At 41.2% G+C, this 20,413-nt stretch overlaps 1 protein-coding gene across 20 annotated transcripts in view; it reads left to right on the top strand.

Annotated features, from left to right (window-relative positions):
* EYA1 (EYA transcriptional coactivator and phosphatase 1) overlaps window positions 1-20,413 on the top strand; it is a 229,512-nt gene that overhangs the window by 196,226 nt on the left and 12,873 nt on the right. For all 20 annotated transcript variants that reach the window (XM_075920528.1, XM_075920531.1, XM_075920529.1 and 17 more), the window contains 5 exons: window positions 3,853-3,911; window positions 4,078-4,238; window positions 4,473-4,587; window positions 14,985-15,106; window positions 18,852-18,952. In XM_075920528.1, coding sequence (XP_075776643.1) covers window positions 3,853-3,911; window positions 4,078-4,238; window positions 4,473-4,587; window positions 14,985-15,106; window positions 18,852-18,952 — 558 coding nt within the window. The remainder of the gene's footprint in view (window positions 1-3,852; window positions 3,912-4,077; window positions 4,239-4,472; window positions 4,588-14,984; window positions 15,107-18,851; window positions 18,953-20,413) is intronic.

Genomic DNA, 20,413 nt, shown 5'->3' on the forward strand with positions numbered 1-20,413 from the left:
ATACATAGGGGCTCAGAGGCCATCTGGCTACCAACGACTCTTAATGTACTTCGTCTGACAATAAACCTGACTCTGGTGCCTTCGTATCTTATCTGAGTCTGTGGTCTTTGGGTGCTCTCATGAAGTCTGTTATGCTAGCTACCTTCTTAGAGCTGGCATGATATACTGAGGGAGCATACGGAAACGCACACAGCCGAACATTTATTATCACTGATGGAGCAGTAGACCTGCCAGGACGCCACACCAGTGAATCCTGAATTAACTATATCGCAGTCCTGAACTACTACAAAGGAAAGGTGCTATTCACAGCATTCTTAAGACATCATAAAGCCATGTTTATAAAAAATTGTTTCCCGCTTCTGAGGTGAGGATTTTTTAGAAGTGCTTTAAGATTTTTTGAAAGTCTTTGTGGTTTCTTTGAAAGAGACCTTTGCAAAGATGTACTGAAAAAGAGTGAAAATTGTCTCTGTCAGTCACTCCATCAAATTTAATTTAATCATATCCCTATGATATCTGCTTGGTAACCAATGGGTTTTAAATGTTAAGACCTGTCATTTGTTGACATGTAATTTTAGCTAACAAAAAGATACTGAACAATGCTACGAATAGCTGCCTCTGCTCATGGACAAAAAGCCCCAAACAGAGCAAGCAGGTGAAAACAAACACAGGATGTTCAAGAAGAATAGGCCGAATAGATTAATTAATAATCAGGAGATAATTGGATAACTGACTTCTGCAAACGATTTCCTGCTAAATGAAAGAGCATTTTTCCTTCTGGTGTCCAGGGCTTGGAAAATTTGTCCAACGCCCAATAATCCAACTCTTAGCAGAACAGTGTGGAAAATAGCCACAAAGCCATATTCCTGCATTTAAAAGGAACTAAACTGTTGTAGAGTATTTATGACATCTATTTAATTGTAACATATTGACCATCAAATTTCTATTTAATCTTTTCTAAATAATTAAAATTTGTCTCACTTGCTTTTATTTTGCTTTTTTCCCCATTCTGACTTCACTTTTTAATTTCCTATAACAGATCATAGAATTTGTAGTTACACATTTCCTCCTTTTCTTCTCATTACTTATAGTATGTTCTCTACCTCTTCGATATATTTTTATCTCAAATTTATTGTCCCACTTATCTCTGAAAAATCAACTAATCTCTCTCTTTCAGTCTCATTCTTAAATTACACCCATCAGTTGTTGACCTCTGTAGGGGAGGAGACGGTTACGGGGTCAAAGTCTTTTTTTATCGACCCTCCCAGGTGAGCAGGCAACTACCCCAATCCCAGCTGGTGGGAAGGGAGAAGATGCTTGCGATGCCAATTAGGATGCTGTCTCTGGATCCTATCTTTTGTATCCACCTCTGACAAGGTGCAGTTCTGTCTACTTCAAAGTTTCCCAGCCCTTAGCCCTTCTTTGGCTGTTGGAAGGAGTGGGGAACAGTGAGAAGAAGAATGTTCCTATTTCCTTTCCAAGAGTTTCTGGTACATGGGTGAGTTTCTACTATTCAAACCCCCTTCAGCCTCTCCTGTGTGATGGGATAGGTCTCTGCCGCTTCTCTTAGCTTGGTGGCCATTGGAAAATGGCGTGTCTCCTTTCCCTAGTTTCAATTTGAACCTTCCTCACCAGTGACTAGCTTCAGTTGCAATTTGTTGCTCTCCCATGCTTTGGTAGAATGAAATTGACTTGATTCTTGTCCATTTCATTGCTGCAACTGAAAACTGAAGATTCATGTTGTCACTCTGCAGTATCTGTGCGTCTACACTGCAGGGCTTAACTCAAAATAAGCTATGCAAATTGAGCAACATTAATTGCATATCTTATTTCGAAATAGCTTATTTCGAAATTGGGAGCATATTTTGAAATAGAGCACTCTTCCTCTGACTTCCCTTATTCCTCGTATAATGAGGGTTACAGGAGTTGGAGTAAGAAGTCCTCCAGTTTGACATTATTTTTACATTATTTCAAAATAACTGCCTGCTGTGTAGATGCGGGCAGAGTTATTTCAGAATAGTGATAGTTATTTTGAAATAATGTTGCTGTGTAGACGTACCCTGTATAGATGAAATCTCTCTGAGCCATAGCAACCAGAGGCACTGAAGCACATTGTATACAGGATCAGGCAGGTGACACTGCATTAATTTACATCTGCAGTTCACATTTGAATGATTGTCACACCCATGCAAACTAAAAACTTGTTTTTCATTGAAATGGAAACTTAGATCCTACAAAGAGTTTGTCATATGCCCAAGAAATTTTCTACTTATATCAGCCAAGTTGGTTTTCAAGCCTTTCTAGCATCAAATGTGTAGTTTTAAGTTTTAACGTGGACTGTGCATCAAGTCCATTTTATCTGCCAAAACCACTCAATGGCTTGGATGATGGTTAAATCTGAACAATTACAGTTCTGTCTTTCTCATCATAGTTCATTTTTATTTCTCTTTTACCCAAACCACTACTAATTCAAATACAAATGTGGAACAAAATTCTTGTCACTGTATGAACTGCACATTTTACAAATATATAGAGTTACAGAGCAAAGATCATTGTTAATTTTCTAAATAGCTTTAGAAATTTTCTGAACTGTGTCCTCATAACAACCTATTTTTTTAAAGAAAGAAATCCTAAATTCACAACCATCATGTGAGGCCAGATAGATTTTCTTTTCCTTTTTTCTTATCTGAGGTTGTTGACCTCAGGAGAGGAGGAGAAGGTTACAGGGTCAAAGTCTTTTCCTCCTTGGAGCTTACTGCTTGCTGGGAGAAGACTAGCTGGAAAATAGATGTTTTAGAACAGGGGTTGAGGGTCATGATTTTAATTCTGTTAGGGAACAGCTGGTTTGAGTTTCTTTCCACTTCTATCTTCCCTCCATCCCTCTCAAATCCATGGAGAGAGAAAAATTTGTTCAGAGGGCAGCACTAACACAAAAATATACAATTCTAGTGTTTTAGTACATCAAATGTATCATCTTTGTTATGGGGCTTCACATTAGGTGGGAAAAGAGAGCATTTATTGAAATAATGGGAACATATTGATTTATATACTGGATTAATTTTGAATTACGGCGCTAGAGGTTTGCTTTTATACCTGTCAAATAGCTAAAAGTAATTCATGTTTCATTGCCTTTTAATGGCAAACATGTACTCTTACTTTGTAATTTACTAAGATAAAGCTAATTATAAATGTACTTTATTAAAGTTTATATACAAGGGACTGAAAGAAGGTCATTTGACTTGGCTATTTCTATTTAGATATTTTTCATCTTTGCATGCCTCTTTCATAACTAAGACCAAAGAGAAGGAGAGAAGCTCACAACTCTCAGATGAATGGCAAACTAAGAACAGATTTTTTTTGTCTGCACTCCTCTGAAACATTGGCCTCAGGCTATGTTGGTGTGTGGCTCAACAGCAATCAGAGGTCATAATTTCATTGGCGGTTAGCATCAGGTTTAATTTTTCTAATATGTTACATTTACCAAAATGTCTGGTTTCAGTTACACTTATGCACTGACTGAATCAGCTTTGAGCAGCACAATGCTTTTAGGTACCTGAAAGGGTTCAAGAACATTTATGGGACATATATGCTAATTGTTTTTAACCACTTTCCTTTCTAAATACAAAAATGTGTTTTTAGAAAGCCCTATAATAGTAGTACTAGTTAATCATAGTGCACATTTGTTCTGTGAATAGATTATAAAAAGGGGGTAAAATTGTAGATTTAACAAGACTGCCATCTACCGATCTACACAGTCAAGAAAAGCCCCCCATAATGAGCAGATCTTTAAGGGTTCTTTTGTTTGTTTTTATTTTAGCCTAATAATAATAATGCTGAAAATATCTGTCATTTTAGGAATGTGACCAGGTTCATATAGATGATGTGTCTTCGGATGACAATGGCCAAGACTTAAGGTAAGTCAGAACTGACCAAGATAATTATTGGTTTTTCAAGTTATTTCTTGGAAAAATGGTAACATGCCATTAAACATATATTGGGCCAAGTTCAGCCTTCAGTTCTGCCTTTGCAATTTGGCCCATCATATTTTGTTAATTTGGGAGCTTTCTTCACTCTAAATAGCACCTATAACTTCGGAACAGACGGCTTTCCTGCAGCAGCCACCAGCGCTAATTTATGCCTAGCAACAGGTGTGCGTGGAGGAGTGGACTGGATGAGAAAATTGGCCTTCCGTTATAGACGAGTAAAAGAAATCTACAACACCTACAAAAATAATGTTGGAGGCAAGTGTCCATCAAAAATAATACTCATCTGGTTTTCAGAAAACAAATAAGTTATAAATAAAAAGTACCTTTGTTTGCTGATTCTTTTCAACACAGTTCTGTTTATTTAGAGAACTGTTCATTTTGTAGTCTCTACAGAAAACTGTTCTTACAAGTAATGGAAGCAGAAGAAAGTTTTTTTTTTTTTTAATTTAAATACTGACACATTATTGAGTACCCTTTTCTACACCACAGGTCTTCTAGGTCCAGCAAAGAGAGAAGCGTGGTTGCAGCTTAGAGCAGAAATTGAAGCTCTTACAGATTCTTGGTTAACACTTGCACTGAAAGCACTCACACTTATTCATTCTAGGTAAGTATGTAAGAGCTATGATGGCTGCACAGAATATTCATGAAACGTAACAATGTGTTGCACACACAACGCTTCATTTAAAGAATATTACGTTTACATAGTTGAGCATTCACAAATTAGGAAATGCCATGATCAAATCTGATCATGAAGTCTTAATTAGGCCTTCTTGTTGCATATGCATAATGATGCAATGTTTAATCACATGATCACATCCTATTTTTTTCCATGATCACTATGCAAATTGTGTATCTTATTTTGATTCTACTTTAGAATAGCTTATTTTGAAATTTGGCGCATCTACACAGCAGCAGATTTTGAAATAACGTGCTATTTTGAGACAACCTTTAACCCTCATGGAACGAGGGTTACAGGGATGCTTCAACAGCATGCCCATTATTTCAAAAAATAATTTGAAATAACAGGTGACTTGTTAAGATATGGGGTAGCTATTTCGGGATACTACTTGTATCCCGAAATAGCTGTGCAGTGTAGATGCACCCTTAGTGAGCAACTCTTTAGTATTTTGTTTTCTCTTCATTGTGTGGTTCTAGGATTTATTTGTAGCACTCTAGTCAAACTGTGACATGAAAATAGAATTAGTCATTTCCTCATATGCTCTACTGTTGCAGTCATGTCTATAGTATCTGTGGGCATGACTACACTGGGGAGTTATTTCGAAATACCTCCCCTTATTTCAAAATAACAAGGTGAGCGGCCATACTACCAAGCCTGTTGTTTCGAAATACTAACTCTTGCTTGTGAAAAGGAATAAGCTTATTTCAAAATAGTAGTGTAGACACAGCCTGAGTGTTTAACATGCATTACATCATTTATTTTCACAGCACTCCTGTGAAGTGAGGATATTAGGCCCATTTTACAGATGAGAAGTTGAGGCACAGAGTGATTAGGATCAAATGTGTCCCATTAACTTTGAGTGCCAAGTTTGAGACATGTAGGGTCTGATTTCTCAGAGTACTTCGCATTTACATAGCTCTTCGTATGTTCAAAGAGCAGATCCCATTCAATTAATTTGCAACCATGAGTGCTCAGCATTTCTGCACTTCAGACCAAGAATCTCAAATGAATCATCAAGAAACTAAAGCAGGGGTCGGCAAACTTTTCAAACCAAAGAGCCAAACTACGTCAAAATTCAAAATAAGTGGTCAACAAAGAGCCATATAAGAATGCCCATTTGCATGACTGAAAATATATAGCTTAATATTATTGATGATTGACCCGATTAATAATAGCATAAATGAAACATTATACTTTATTTAATGGGACCTCTGCTGCTGCATCTTTTTGCACATTTCTTTGAAGGTTTTATCATAACGTCAAAATTCAGGTTCATGAACGCATTCAAGCTACATGAGTAATTGTGTTGTTTTTAAAATGTTGAATTAATTTTTCATTTTTATTTAAAAAGTTGCATGTATTTTGGGAATGACCAAAAAGCCACATTTGGTTCCATACTGAGCCATATTTGGGTTGAGAGCCATAGGTTGCAGAACCCTGAACTAAAGAATATACAATTAGTGACCAAGCTTACCTGTGCAAAGTTTAGTTTAAAGGTGTAACTAGAATCACACAGGGTATGTCTACACTACCCCGCTAGTTCGAACTAGCGGGGTAATGTATGCATACCGCACTTGCTAATGAAGCCCGGGATTTGAATTTCCCGGGCTTCATTAGCATAAGCGGGGAGCCGCCATTTTTAAATCCCCGCTGCTTCGAACCCCGTGTAGCGCGGCTACACGGGGCTCGAACTAGGTAGTTCGGACTAGGGTCCTATTCCGAACTACCGGTACTCCTCGTGAAACGAGGTGTACCGGTAGTTCGGAATAGGCACCCTAGTCCGAACTACCTAGTTCGAGCCCCGTGTAGCCGCGCTACACGGGGTTCGAAGCAGCGGGGATTTAAAAATGGCGGCTCCCCGCTTATGCTAATGAAGCCCGGGAAATTCAAATCCCGGGCTTCATTAGCAAGTGCGGTATGCATACATTACCCTCCTAGTTCGAACTAGGAGGGTAGTGTAGACATACCCACAGGGACTCTGCAGCAGACACAAGCATAGAATCCAGTTTTCCAGGGCAGTATTCAGCTACATTAATTATGAGACCAAAGGTACTTCTACACAGCAGTGCTATTTCGGGATAATAGATGTCTGCTATCTCTAAATAGTGTTATGCGCATTTTAACAGCAAGCCCATTATTTTGAATACATTCAAAATAATGGGCTTGTTATTCTGATATCCCGTAAACCTCATTGCACAAGAATTAAGGAACTCATTGGAATTGCACTCTATTTCAAAATTAGTGCTGTTTAGACAGAACCAAATTTCGAAATAAGCTACACAATTTGCATAGCTCAAATTGTGTAGCTTATTTCTAGCTACGTGCTACTGTTTAGATGTACCCCAGCTGTTGTGTTTCAAGAGTCCCCTGCCTTATTCACTACAGATCTTCCAATTTCTGCAAGAGATGAGGTGACAGTCTTACAGACAAGAGTTTCATTCTCCACAAAGTGCTGCCAGAGCAGGTCCATATGGTATGCTGAATAAGGCAATGAGGGTCCTGTGGGGGAAGAAGTGTATATGATCATTTAATTAAAAACTGCATCTAATGCATAAACAGAATGGGGCCAAATTAAGGTTACACAAGGAACCTGAATTCTGACATTTCCTAATTTTTCAGTGCTTAAATTTGCAACTGTAATGATGATTTTTTTAATGTAGACTTTTGAGAGTACTTTCTACAATTTTAAAAAGCAAGTTTCATCATGTGACATCATATTGATGCCAAGTGGAACATCATTAGGGTTGGACCCTTAAATCAGGGGTGGGCAAATACCGGCCCACAGGCTGGATCCAGTCCACCAGGATTAGCCTCTGGTGGTCCCTTACACTAGCATATTTACCTGAGTCACCACAGGTATGGAAAATTGCATCTCCCGTTGGCCATGGATCACTGTTCCCAGAAAATGGGAGCTGCGATCACCCCTAATTGAGCGGGTGCAGGTAAATATAGTGGCTAATCGTAGTGAGCTGCCACCATTTTATTGCCCACCCCTATCTTAGATCTACCACAAAGACCTCTGCCACTTGAGTGATGAAATATCTGATAGCAGGAGTAGGCCAGACTCTGTGTGGATCAGCACTAGAAGCATGTGAGTTGCCTTAGATATTTGCTGACAGCAGCAGAACATTGAAACTCAGGGATATGGGGTTCTATTCCAGGCTACAGATGGGACTGTGATTTAGTGAATACAGTCTCTTCCCCACTACTCCCTGCCCCCCCCCATCAAAAATCTTGACCCTTCCAATCTGTTCCTGCCCCTATCCTATCTGTTCCTCACCAAAGGCTCTGCATCCCAGCTCCATTCTCTTCACCTTTAGTCCCAGTTTTCATTCTTCAGGCCTCTGATCCCAGGCTGTAAATCCTCCAGCTCCCAGAGCAGCTCTCCCTTAATCCTGCTTCCAGACTCCTTGTCCAGCTGTTCCTGTTCCCCTCCACTCACCTTCCTGATTCCTTGTTCCTAGTCTCCCAGCCTAGCCAGTGCCGTTTGCCTTCCCTGCCCACACTCCCTGACCTCCCTCTCTCTTTTTCTCACTCCCCAACTCCATAGTCTCCAGTCACCACCAGCCTATATTTCCCACCCCCATTTGCTCCTAGCCTCCTTCCCTGAGCTGCATTGTCTGCATCTCCTCCGACTGTTTGGCCAAGTCTTTCTGTCCACTTAGCCCCAGTTCTCCCTCTGTAATGACATCCCTCATCAGAGCTCTCCTCCTCATCGTGCCGCTTCCCACTGGTTCCCGGCCTCTTTGCTCTGCCATTCCCAGTCTCCCATGCCCACACACTCCAGTTCTGCACCCTCTCTCTGTTCCCCTCTGTCTTTTTAACACCCTTCCAAGCTCCCAGACTTAGGCTCCTTTCCTACGTGGCTCCAGTTTCCATCTGTGGCTCCCAGTTTGTTTCCTCCTTTTACCAGCTTCTAATCCCAGTCTTTACCCCCTGGACTCTCTCTCCCAATGTACTTCTCCAACACTGCCTCTCAAAGCCCTAGCTCTCCCCCAGTTGGATCTCTAATTCAAACTACCTACTCCGTGCTGCGTGTAGCTGCGGGCACGGAGTTCGGACTAAGGGGGATTTAAAAATGGCGGCGCCCGGGAACATGCAAACGAAGCCCGGGATATTTAAATCCCGGGCTTCATTTGCAACTCCGGTTGCCCTCATTTGCCAACCTAGCTCGAACTAATGAGCTAGTGTAGACATACCCTGTCTTCTTCCTGCAACTGCCTGCATGCCACAGCAGCAGGAGTGGGAGGTCAGTAAGAGCAGAACGCTCTCAGTTCTAGTGTCTGGTTCTACACCAGCCTAGAGCAGTTCTTGTAGGAAAAGTCCAGCTTCACCTCTGGGCTAGAGGAAGCAAACTCAGTCACTATGGGGGGGGGGGGGGGGGGGGCAGCGGCAGAAGCTGGTGTGTGCACAGTCTGATCACACACAGGACATTGAGGGAATGGAGAATCTTCAGTGGCTCTGTGCAGATGACACATGTGCAATCTGGTCATCATTAGGACCTGTGAGAGGTTAGAGCATGCTCAGTGAGGATAGCATCTCTCAGGGTTTTATCTTTTAAACTCTAACAAGTCTCTATAGCTCATGTGAGAATTGTGATTTTTTTTTTCCCCAGAGATTTATTGCTTGGACATCTGAAAGTTGGTTTTCATGCTGATGGTAAAAGGCACATCCCTGACAAAAAAATCATACTACCTTGCTAAGTTTCAAATCCCTGCTCCAGGAGTATGTGGGCCGAAAAAAAACTTGTTGAAAAACCACGTATTTTTTCCTTGCCCCATTCACAGAAACAGCTGGACCATTTTTGGCTGAATTAAAAAAAAAAACAGAGGGAGACACCCATCAGGGAAATCTTCATTCTGAATATTTAAAGTCTGACAAAGTTTTAAGCAACTGAAAATAGGATTTTCTAATGGGAAGTGTTGGACTATCACCCTGCCTGTAATATCTATGGTTTAGAAGATGCTGCAAGGTCAAGTAGATAGAATTTTGATCTGTGAGTCAGGTCTGTGTTCTTTTCCTTGTTCAACCAAATGTCCTGCTGTGTGTGTGTCACATTGCTGTGCCTCGAGTTCTTTACGTGTAATTTGGGGATAATTTTTCTTCAAGTAGTATGCCCAAGAGTGTTCCACTTAGGTGTGCTTACACCCCTGCACTGCTGATTGGATAACTTTGTAGTAGCATCCATTAGGCCTGCACATGCACTGTCTGATACCCTGCCACATGGGCTAACCCCCCTCAATTCCAACTTTCCCTGGCTAGAGATAGGGCAATTAGCAGTCCATTTGTTGTCATTCATTTCTTAGCATTTCTAGTTGTTTGTTAGTCTCCTTGATCTTAGCTGTATTCTTTCTTTTATTTTCTCTACCCCAATTTAAAAAATACTTTATTTTCTTCCCTTTTTCATCTGGGACTCCTTCCCCAAAGGGGCAGGCCTGGTTCATCGGGCTTCAAGAAGTGACTCTCTTGCAAAGAAACCACCCCTGTAACAGACGAGCACTTCCAGTGCAAACATTGCCTTGGAGAAGGCCACATGCAGCAGACGTGTTGACTCTGCCAGCAACTTAGACCCAGGGCATGAAAGGACAGGTTGTTGAGACAAAAGATCATCTTCTTGGATGCAGCCCTCCCATTTTCCGTGGGCCTGCGTCAGAGTCACCTGGCAGATGAGGGCCACGGGGAAGACTCCAAACATCCTAGGATGGGTCAAAGCAATCAGCTGCAGACCCCTCTTGTAAAGTAATTGAAAAAGAAAGCTTTGAGTCACCAGAGTTATCCCCAAGTTAACCACAAAAGAGCTCTGGCACATTCGGTTTCATTGATACCTTTGGCATGAAGATAGTCCCAGCCAGGTATCAAGAACTCATGAAGATCTGGCATGTCAGGAACTGTTGACAGGCCTAAAGACGTGAGGATTACCTGTTGTGTTCACTCCCTCTGAGGCATCTAGTATTGGCCACTGTTGGCAGACAGGATACTGGACTAGATGGACCTTTGGTCTAACCCAGTATGGCCATTCCTGTCTTCTTACTGAGTCAACATAATTAACAACAAAGATAGGAGTGAAGAGCACTCCATTGAGAAGACACTACCAGCATGTGGTAGTGAGAGAGGCCCTTGACACTTTCTGCACCACTAATGACAATGAAGCGGTCAGCGCCACTGGCATTTTGACACTCAAGAGATCTCTAGGTATCTGGCATCCTGGACTCCCCTCTTGGCATCAGGCCCTTGTCACAGTGTTTACCCTAGTGTGGGAGTTTTCTCCAACACCCTGCCATGCACCCTAACTTTGAATGCAATGTCAGTGACCCAGTGGAGACCATTTACTCCTCCTCCTCCTATCTGCTCAGAACCAAAAGAATCCCCAGGTTTACCCCCAAGCAGCATCACCACCACCTTAGGATGGCAGGCCATGGACACTGCCACTGGGCTCTGCTCCAGAGCCCCAGGGATTGTACTGGGATCCCTGGGCTGCATATTGACCCCATCCTGCCTGAGTCTTGCTTGTGAGCCCCTGGGACATTCCCCCTTGGCTATAGCATCTAGAACCTCTCAACTCTCAGAGGAGATTGCTGATGAGCAAGGAATGGAGCTGAGGAAAAGGTGACTCCAAGGACCAACATAGCTTTATCTGGGGCGCAAGAGGATTTCATGCCCTTGCCAACGTGCCTAGCTGATGATTTCCAGCTTTTCCAGACCAAAACGGTTGGAGGAAGTCAAGGACACCCATCACAAACTCCTTGACATATTATACTCTTCATCAGCCTCTAAAATATCTCCTCCATCAACGAGGCTCTCCAGGGTGTTGTAGAAATCATGTCAGACCCCAGAATTGGTGACACCTACTTGTAAGTAGACTGATAAAAAGTATTAGATGCCAGCTAGGGAGACAGAATTTCTTTTCCCCACCCTCCACCCCAACACCATAGTCATGTATGTGGTAAACTTCTGGGGTTGTCAACACCAAATGAGATCCACTCCCTATGATAGGGATGGGAAGTACTTGCACCTCATTGAGAGTAAGGCCTATTCCTCTGCTGCATTACATTTTAAATGGCTAATTATCAAGCCTTAACAATGAAAAACTACATAAGTAATTAATAACTTTATTGGTCATTTTCCAGGGTTACAACATGACCAGTTCAAAACTATGATCAAGGAAGGACATTTGGTAGTCAAAACAATCCCATAGTCTTCCCTCAATGCAGCCAACACTGCAGCCCAGTCCAGGTCTGTGGTGTTGCTTAAGAGATGTGCATTATGGTTACATCTTTCCAGCTTCCCTAAAGAGGTTCAATCAACTGTTGAAAACCTTCTCTTTGAAGTCACCAAGCTCTTTGCAGAGAAAAACAGACATCTCTCCCCATGCCCGGCAAGATTCCAGGCCACTGTCCACTCAATAGGAATCTACAGACCTGGACAAAAGAGAAAATTTAATCCGCAGCCCCAACACAGATTATGCACCTCACAGTACCCATTGCAGTGCTTTTATGGCCCTTAGAGGAGGAAATCTAGGTTCCTCAAGCATAAACCATCAGGCCCACAACCTTCCACATCCACCTCCAAACACCAATTTTGATGTGTTGGTTAAGGTGCCAACAGACCACTCTCCTCAACCGCTACATCTGACCAACTGTTCTATCCATTTGCCTCGCAGCACTTGGGAACACATAACATTGGATCAATGGATTTTGGAAATGTTTTGCAGTGGGTATTCCATTCATTTTATCTCCCTTCCCTCTTCACAACCGTTTTCCCAATCCCTCTTCATGGACCTTCTCCATGAGAGTTTGTTGTGACATAGTCATAGTCTCCTCCAGCTAGCAGTCAAGAGTCAGCATTGAAACAAAGGTTTTTACTATCGCTATTTCCTTATACCCAAGAGAAAGAGAGACTGGAGTCCAGTACTAGACCTAGAGTGCTTAATGAATTTGTGAAAGCTCATAAATTCAAGATGCTTACACACGTAACACTCATGTTGTACATAAATCAAGGAGAAGAAGCCAGGTTGCCCTCCCTCTTCTCAGAAGCAATAAGGAATGGAACTGGTGCATTTCCTGTGAAGTTATACATTCAAAAGATTGCCTTCTGGGCACACAAAATGCAACAGCAGACAGCCTAAATTGTAAACATAACACTGGGTCAATGGATCACAACCATAAAAATAAAAAAATAAGTTAAAAATGACTTAGAAAAGTTAGATGTCTTCCAGTCACTAGGGCCTGATGAAATCCATTATAGAATACTCAGAGAGCTGGTAGAGGAGGTATCTGAGCCTTTAGCTATTATCTTTGAAAAAGTCATGGAAGTCGGGAGAGATTCCAGAAGACTGGAAAAGGGCAAGTACAGTGCCCATCTTTTAAAAGGGAAATAAGAACAACTCAGGAAACTACAGACCAGTCAGTTTAATTTCTGTACCAGGGAAGATAATGGAGCAAGTAATTAATGAATTCACCTATAGTTCTGTAAATGGGAAATAAACCCATCAGTACTTTACAACCTATTTGGATCCTGGGGGACACTGATCACTGATCTGTTCACTACTCACTTGGACAACAAATGTCCATACTACTGCTAAGAGCAGGGATAGGACAACACTTCCTAGATGATGCTTTCCTTACCTGGACCAGGGACCTTCTTTATGCCTTTTCTCCATTCCCCCTATTGTCGAATGTTTAGTGAAAATAAAAATCATATTGATTGATCCCAGTGGGCCAAGACAAACTTGATAACTTGTGTCATTCCATAGTTCCTCTCACAGAAAAAAGGACACATTCTACATCATGACCTTAGCATTCTTCACTTCAAGGTTTGGTTCTTTCATGGTTCCAGTGCTTAGAAGAGGTACAAGGGGTATTTCTACACAGTAGAAAGTTCTCAGCATGCTAAATTTACTTGCAGAGTTGCTTCACAGGTGCTGCAATCCCCAACAAATCTCCCCAACATCTGGTATCTTTCCAAAGATCTTACTCTTACAACTTAGATGTTCTGACTCTAAAAAAAAATCAGGACTATCTTTTCAACTAACAAATAGAAGCATACACAGTGCTTTCTCACCCAACTGCGAAACAATTCCTCAGGGATATAAAAAACCTTTCTCCACAATCCCAACACCCCACACCTACATTTGGCATAACACTTGTGTTGAAAGGCCTAACTAGACTGCCTGCTGACCAACAATGTTCTCTTACATACCTGTTGAAGAAAACAGCCTTCCTGATAGCAGTCACTTCAGCTCGGAGGATAGGAGAAGTAGCAGCTCTAATGGCATGTTACCCTCCACAGTATTCTGGAGCAAGGTTATACTCAGGCCACACATGAAATTCATCCCTCGGGTACCTCTCTGTTCCATATAAACCAAGTGATTCACCTTCCAACTTTCTACATTGAACCTCACTGTGACAGCAGAGAGGCTATATTCCACACAGTAGATGTCAAGGTGACCCTAGCTTTTTATTTGGAGGGATGAAGTCTTTTAGGAAATCCCCAAAGCTGTTCCTCACTGTTGTGAAAAGATCCGAGGGCTCTAAGTGGGTCTCAGGCTGCATTAGACAGTGTTATCAGATTCATAACATGACACTTCCAGATACTATTTGCATGCTCTCCACAAGGTCGAGCTCCTCATCTGTTTCCTTCTTCAAGAATGTCCTTATCTCAGAAATTTGTAGAGAAGTAATATGGCCTTGAGCCCACACCTTTGCAAAACATTATGTAATTACTGGGGACTTTGTCTCTAATGCCGTCTTTGGCTCTACAATACTGTCATCTGTAAAATTGACCTGATTCCGAAGCCTAGTCCTCAAGTAGGGATATCGCTTGGGAGTCTCCTGCAGTGGAACACTCATAGGGACACTACTTGAAGTTACTCTTCTTGTGCAATAATGATGATTCTTTGAAATGTGTCCCCTGTGGGTGCTCCACTACCTACCCTCCTATCCTCCAGTTCTTGTCAATGACTCTGTGGTAGAGAAGGAATTCAGGGGATTTAGCTTGCAAATACCAACTAGCCTCATAGTGGGGTACAAGGAAAGATAACTCATATATGGGTATAATGGACACTGTTACCAAAGTTCTTTGATCAGCAGTGCAGAGTTGCAAGCACATCTACAATGGAGCGCCTATAGGGATATGCATCTTGAAGAACCATTGTTACTTCACTAGGTGAGTAAATTCTTCTTATATTCTCTTCCTTTCTAAAGTACTTTGAGAGTAGGATAGTGAGGTTATGTTGGGGGAGAATGGAGGAGGGTTAATTTCCCTTTTTTTAGTTGTAATATATACCTGTATATTGAAGTATGTCTGATTTGATTTTCTTGCAGGACAAACTGTGTGAATATTCTAGTAACAACTACTCAGCTTATTCCAGCTCTGGCAAAAGTCTTGTTGTATGGCTTAGGGGTTGTATTTCCAATAGAAAATATTTACAGTGCAACTAAAATAGGTGAGTTATTTTTACAACATGTTGAAATATTTGAGGCGATAGTTCTAAATGAAAAAACATATTATTTGACAGATATATTTATCTGTATATTCATATCATTATAGCATCTAGGGACCAAATAACTTACCTTATAGTAAAACAACTTTCATATTGAGCGATCTTACACTCTGGTATCGTTAGGCCTTGATCCAGCAAGCTCAGTAGACCCTTTGCTGATCTGGAGCCATAAACTGCTATATAACCACTAAAATACACTGCATCATCCACAGCTGAGATGCAGCAACCCTGCACTGAAATGTAATAGCTTTTCAACATATCATTGCAACACTACATAATAGTTTAAAACAAGAAAGTGGCTATTCTGTATGTTTGATTTTAAGACTCCGTATGTCCAAAATAATTCATTTTTTAGTTGATAGACATTTACTGTACTGTTTTTTTTCCTGCATACAAGTGTAAATCAGACAAGATGCTATAAACTGGAATTTTTATCGACCACTTTCTAAATCAAAAATTTAAAAGTTCAGTCATAAGTGTAGAACATTGTCTAAATCCAGAAAAAAATTACCTAGTGAAATGCAAGGGCTTAGTGTCCTACTCATAGTTTATTGGAAAACAGCTTTACTAGAAGCTAACATTTTTGCCTCCAGAATTTAATTATTTTATAGTTTATTCAAACTGAGATTAATAAATTTGTGCCAAAGCTTATGCAGATTTCTGTTTTTCAGTGAAATACAGGAGAAATATCATTTTAGTTTACTAGAAGTACACACTACCCGATATTAGAGAAACAAGGAATATGAATTAGTATCTTTTATTAGGGTGCTTCCTTTTTTTGGACAAACTTTCTTGCTTACACCAAAGATTTCTTCAGGCCTGGGAAACAATGTTATAGCCAAATACAAGGTGGAACAGAGTGTTTAGTGTATGTAGTGAACACACATAAAAGGAACAAGGAGTCCAGTAGCACTTTAAAGACTAATAAATTTATTAAGTACCACTGGACTCCTTGTTTTTGTTGAAACAGACTAACATGGGCACCTCTCTGAAACATATAAAAGGGACCAATCAACATAAAAGGAGCATATTGACACCTCTCCAATCATAGGGGAAAGATGTAGTAGGAAAGGCAGTTAAGTTGTCACCTGCTACCCCAGACTGGAACCTACTCATGGTATTATCAAACAAGTGCAACCCAAAGTCAATGGGGACTCTATCCCCCCAAAAATATTTCCTGAACCCGTACTTCTGGCCTTCAAGCAACCTTCCATCCTCTCCAAGTTCATTGTAAGAAGCAAGCTCCCCACAGAACCAGGACATATCAACTCACAGTGGCAGTAGATCTAGCCCAGAGCACCAGATGCAAAACCTGGAGCTATAGCTTCACTGCTACAATGAACAATATCCTGTACAATAGGCTTCTCGATATCCTTGGGTTTTACACATGCATATTACTGCATGTTGTGTATTTCATCCAGTGTATTAAATGCCCTAACAACAACTATGTGGGAGAAACCAGACAATCACTATGCTCCTGAATGAATACATGCAGGAAAATAAGACAAAAACATCACATCACCTGTGGGTGTGCACTTTTCACAGAGTAATCCCTCTATTTCTGACTGCTCTGTCCTCATTCTCAAAGGAAACTTGCACAAAACTTTCAGAAGACTAGCCAGAGAGCTTACATTCATAACTTCACTAGACACTAAAAATCAACCCACTGAATGACACACTGGATTTATGATTTATTCTAGCTCTCTGTAACACTATTTATTATAGCTCTCTGTAATACACTAGGTAGGTGGTGCATAAGCTTACCCTTCTGGGAGGCTTGGCCTATGGCCCTGTCCCTTCTGCCCGAGGTCCTGCTCCAGCCAGAGCCTTGAGCCCCACCCTCCCTTTGTAGCCAGAGGAGACTTTGCCAAACCACCCTGGGTTGCCTGCTGGCCCCAGTCACCTGCTGGCTTCTGGCCAGAGCTGAGGTCCCACCTCGTTCCAGCTTTCAGAGTATGGGCAGAGGCAGGTTTTGGCTTAAAGAGAGGTTTAGCCTCCTCTGGCCTCTTATACTCACTGCCTATGACCCACTAACAATTCCCTCCCTTCTCCCCTCCCCCCAACTTATACACTTCCTTTCCTTTCTGTGACTAGAGGTATGTTAACAGGCCACTTCAACTTGAATGAGCCCTTGAAATGCATGTTAACAATTTATGCTATCCAATCTGTTCTACTTTTTATTTAGCTGTGACACGCTGAGTACACTTCCCTGACCAGAAGAGTTTTGTGTAAGCACCAGAGCTGTCTCTATTGCCAATAGAAGTTGGTCCAATTAAAGATATTACCTCACCCACATTGTCTCTAATATCCTTGGACCAACACAGCTACAACACCACTGCATGGCACCAGATAGTAAGGTGCATTGTAGTTTTTTCACTTAACTGTAACATCCATGTTACTAGCTCAGATTAGCCCTCAATGGTCAGCTAGATGAACACTTTTTTTATTATAATCTTAGAACAAGCCTCATTTATTGTTTTTAAGCAGCCATTCAAGGACAAAACAAAATGTGGTTGTGTGTGGATCTTTTTTATTAAAGGGGGAGATGAATTTCATGTACAAAGTTGAAAGCAATCCCATAAAAGAGTAAATCCTATTTCCTGCATTTGCAAAGTTATTGTATGGTTTGTTGGACACTGACAGCAGCTCTACTGGTGTCAGGATCCACGTCTCTGACCCTCTTCTCTCACTGTGATCCTGAGCACAGAATTGACGGAGGAGAGAATCTGCTCGGTAATCTCTCAGTGGGGGTAATATCTCAGGAAAGAGATCTTGGAGTTATCGTGGACAGTTCTCTGAAAACGTCCACGCAGTGTGCAGCGGCGGTCAAAAAGGCAAATAGGATGCTAGGAATTATTAAGAAAGGGATAGTAATAAGACACAGAATATCTTACTGCCCCTGTATAAAACTATGGTACGCCCACATCTTGAATACTGTGTACAGATGTGGTCTCCTCACCTCAAAAAAGATATTTTGGCCTTGGAAAGGGTTCAGAAAAGGGCAACTAAAATGATTAGGGGTTTGGAACGGGTCCCATATGAGGAGAGGTTAAAGCGACTGGGACTCTTCAGTTAGAAAAGAGGAGACTGGGGGGGGATATGATAGAGGTCTATAAAATCATGAGTGGTGTAGAGAGAGCGGATAAAGAAAAGTTATTTATTAGTTCCCATAATAGAAGAACTAGAGGACACCAAATGAAATTAATGGGTAGCAGGTTTAAAACTAATAAGCGAAAGTTCTTCTTCACACAGCGTGTAGTCAACCTGTGGAACTCCTTGCCAGAGGAGGCTGTGAAGGCTAGGACTGTAACAGAGTTTAAAGAGAAGCTAGATAATTTCATGGAGGTTAGGTCCATAAAAGGCTATTAGCCAGGGGATAGAATTGGTGTCCCTGGCCTCTGTTTTTCAGAGGCTGGAGAAGGATGGCAGGAGACAAATCGCTTGATCGTTGTCTTCGGTCCACCCTCTCTGGGGCACCTGGTGGTGGCCACTGTCGGCAGACAGTATACTGGGCTAGATGGACCTTTGGTCTGACCCAGTACGGCCGTTCTTACATTCTTATGTTCTTAATATTATGTTGCAAATGCTTGGGGATATCTTCCATGGGTGCTTCATTACTGCGATTTTATTATGTTCTCTCACCAGCTGTTGTATGTGAAACCCTGAATAGTTTAAACTTCTTTTTCAGGAAAGGAAAGTTGCTTTGAGCGAATAATTCAAAGATTTGGAAGAAAAGTAGTGTATGTTGTTATAGGTGATGGCGTGGAAGAAGAACAAGGAGCAAAAAAGGTAGCAATTATTTTTCAGGGTAGTTTTATGTCAAGTGTTTGAAAGCAATTTTTTCATACTTGGGACTGCACTTATTGGAGGTTGGCGCTAATCTCAGATCTATTATTGTGTAGCATAATAAAATGAGAGCATTTTGAGTCATGGGCTAGTAACACTGTCTGCTTAAAATTCTAGGTCATGGATATTGCTGTCTTCCAGAAGATGCATTAAAATAGTTATGTGTATCTATTATATCTATATATCTATTATATGTGAAAGATGTTAAGTGTGGCACTTGGTCTGACAAAAACTGATAATTCCACTTTCTAAATGTCATTCCCCAATGTCATAAAATATAGTGAACTTAAGCACAGCTATTACACTTTGGCTATGTCTACACTGGCATGAATTTCCGGAACTGCTTAAAACGGAATACTATTCCATTTTCAGTTTTTCCGGAAAAGGAGCGTCTACATTGGCAGGCTGCTTTTCCGGAAAAGCCCTTATTCCGGAAAAGCGTCTGTGGCCAATGTAGACGCGCTTTTCCAGAAAAGAGCCCTGATCGCCATTTTCGCGATCGGGCCTTTTTTCCGGAAAAGACTACTGGGCTGTCTACACTGGCCCTTTTCCGGAACAGTGTTCCGGAATAAGGACTTATGCCCGAGCGGGAGCAGAATAGTTTTTCCGGAATAGCGGCTGATTTTGTACAGTAGAGCATCGTTGCTTTTCCGGAAATTCAAGGGCCAGTGTAGACAGCTCGCAGCTTATTCCGGAAAAACAGCTGATTTTCCGGAATAAGTGGCCCAGTGTAGACACAGCCTTTGTGTTGTTCAGATACATTGTATTGTTTTGTGAATTTTACATCTTGAAAAAGTATCTGAGAAATGGAGCATATACATTAATGACCTCTGCATCTATCAACCTATACATAAGTTGGGAGTCTGTTTTTGGCCAAATATTGGTTATTTCTCTTACGATTATAATCTCCATTGTTTAAACTCTGGCATATTATGCGGCTGTGAATCTCTGATTAAATGATTTTTTCCTTCCCTCATTAGGAAGGGAAAATATCACTGTCTTTTGCGGCATGGAGTAGGCATCTCAAAGAGCAGTACTTGATGTCTCACTACTGAAGTTACTACTAACATGTCAGTCTAACAGAGGTCAGGGGAAGAGGGCTGTTCTGAGGTCTTTTACTAAAACCATACACCATTATCTTAGCAATTACAAAGAGTAGAAAAAATGGGAGCAAGGAGGTTTATCTTGCCTCATTTTTCTTTCAAATTGCTTTTCCAATACTCTCTGTCTTTCCCAACTTAACTTGAAAATCCCATTGATGAAATTATATCTTTCTAGTAACCATTTATCAAAGCTTTCTGAATGGGGAGATGAAACTAATTACTCCACATGGCAGTTTTACAAGATGTGACACTGAACAGTTTTTGCAACACGAAATACCAACTTCTAGCCTTCTGAAACTTT

The sequence above is a fragment of the Pelodiscus sinensis genome, chromosome 2 (genome assembly GCF_049634645.1).
Source record: "Pelodiscus sinensis isolate JC-2024 chromosome 2, ASM4963464v1, whole genome shotgun sequence".
Classification (NCBI taxonomy): Eukaryota; Metazoa; Chordata; order Testudines; family Trionychidae; genus Pelodiscus; species Pelodiscus sinensis.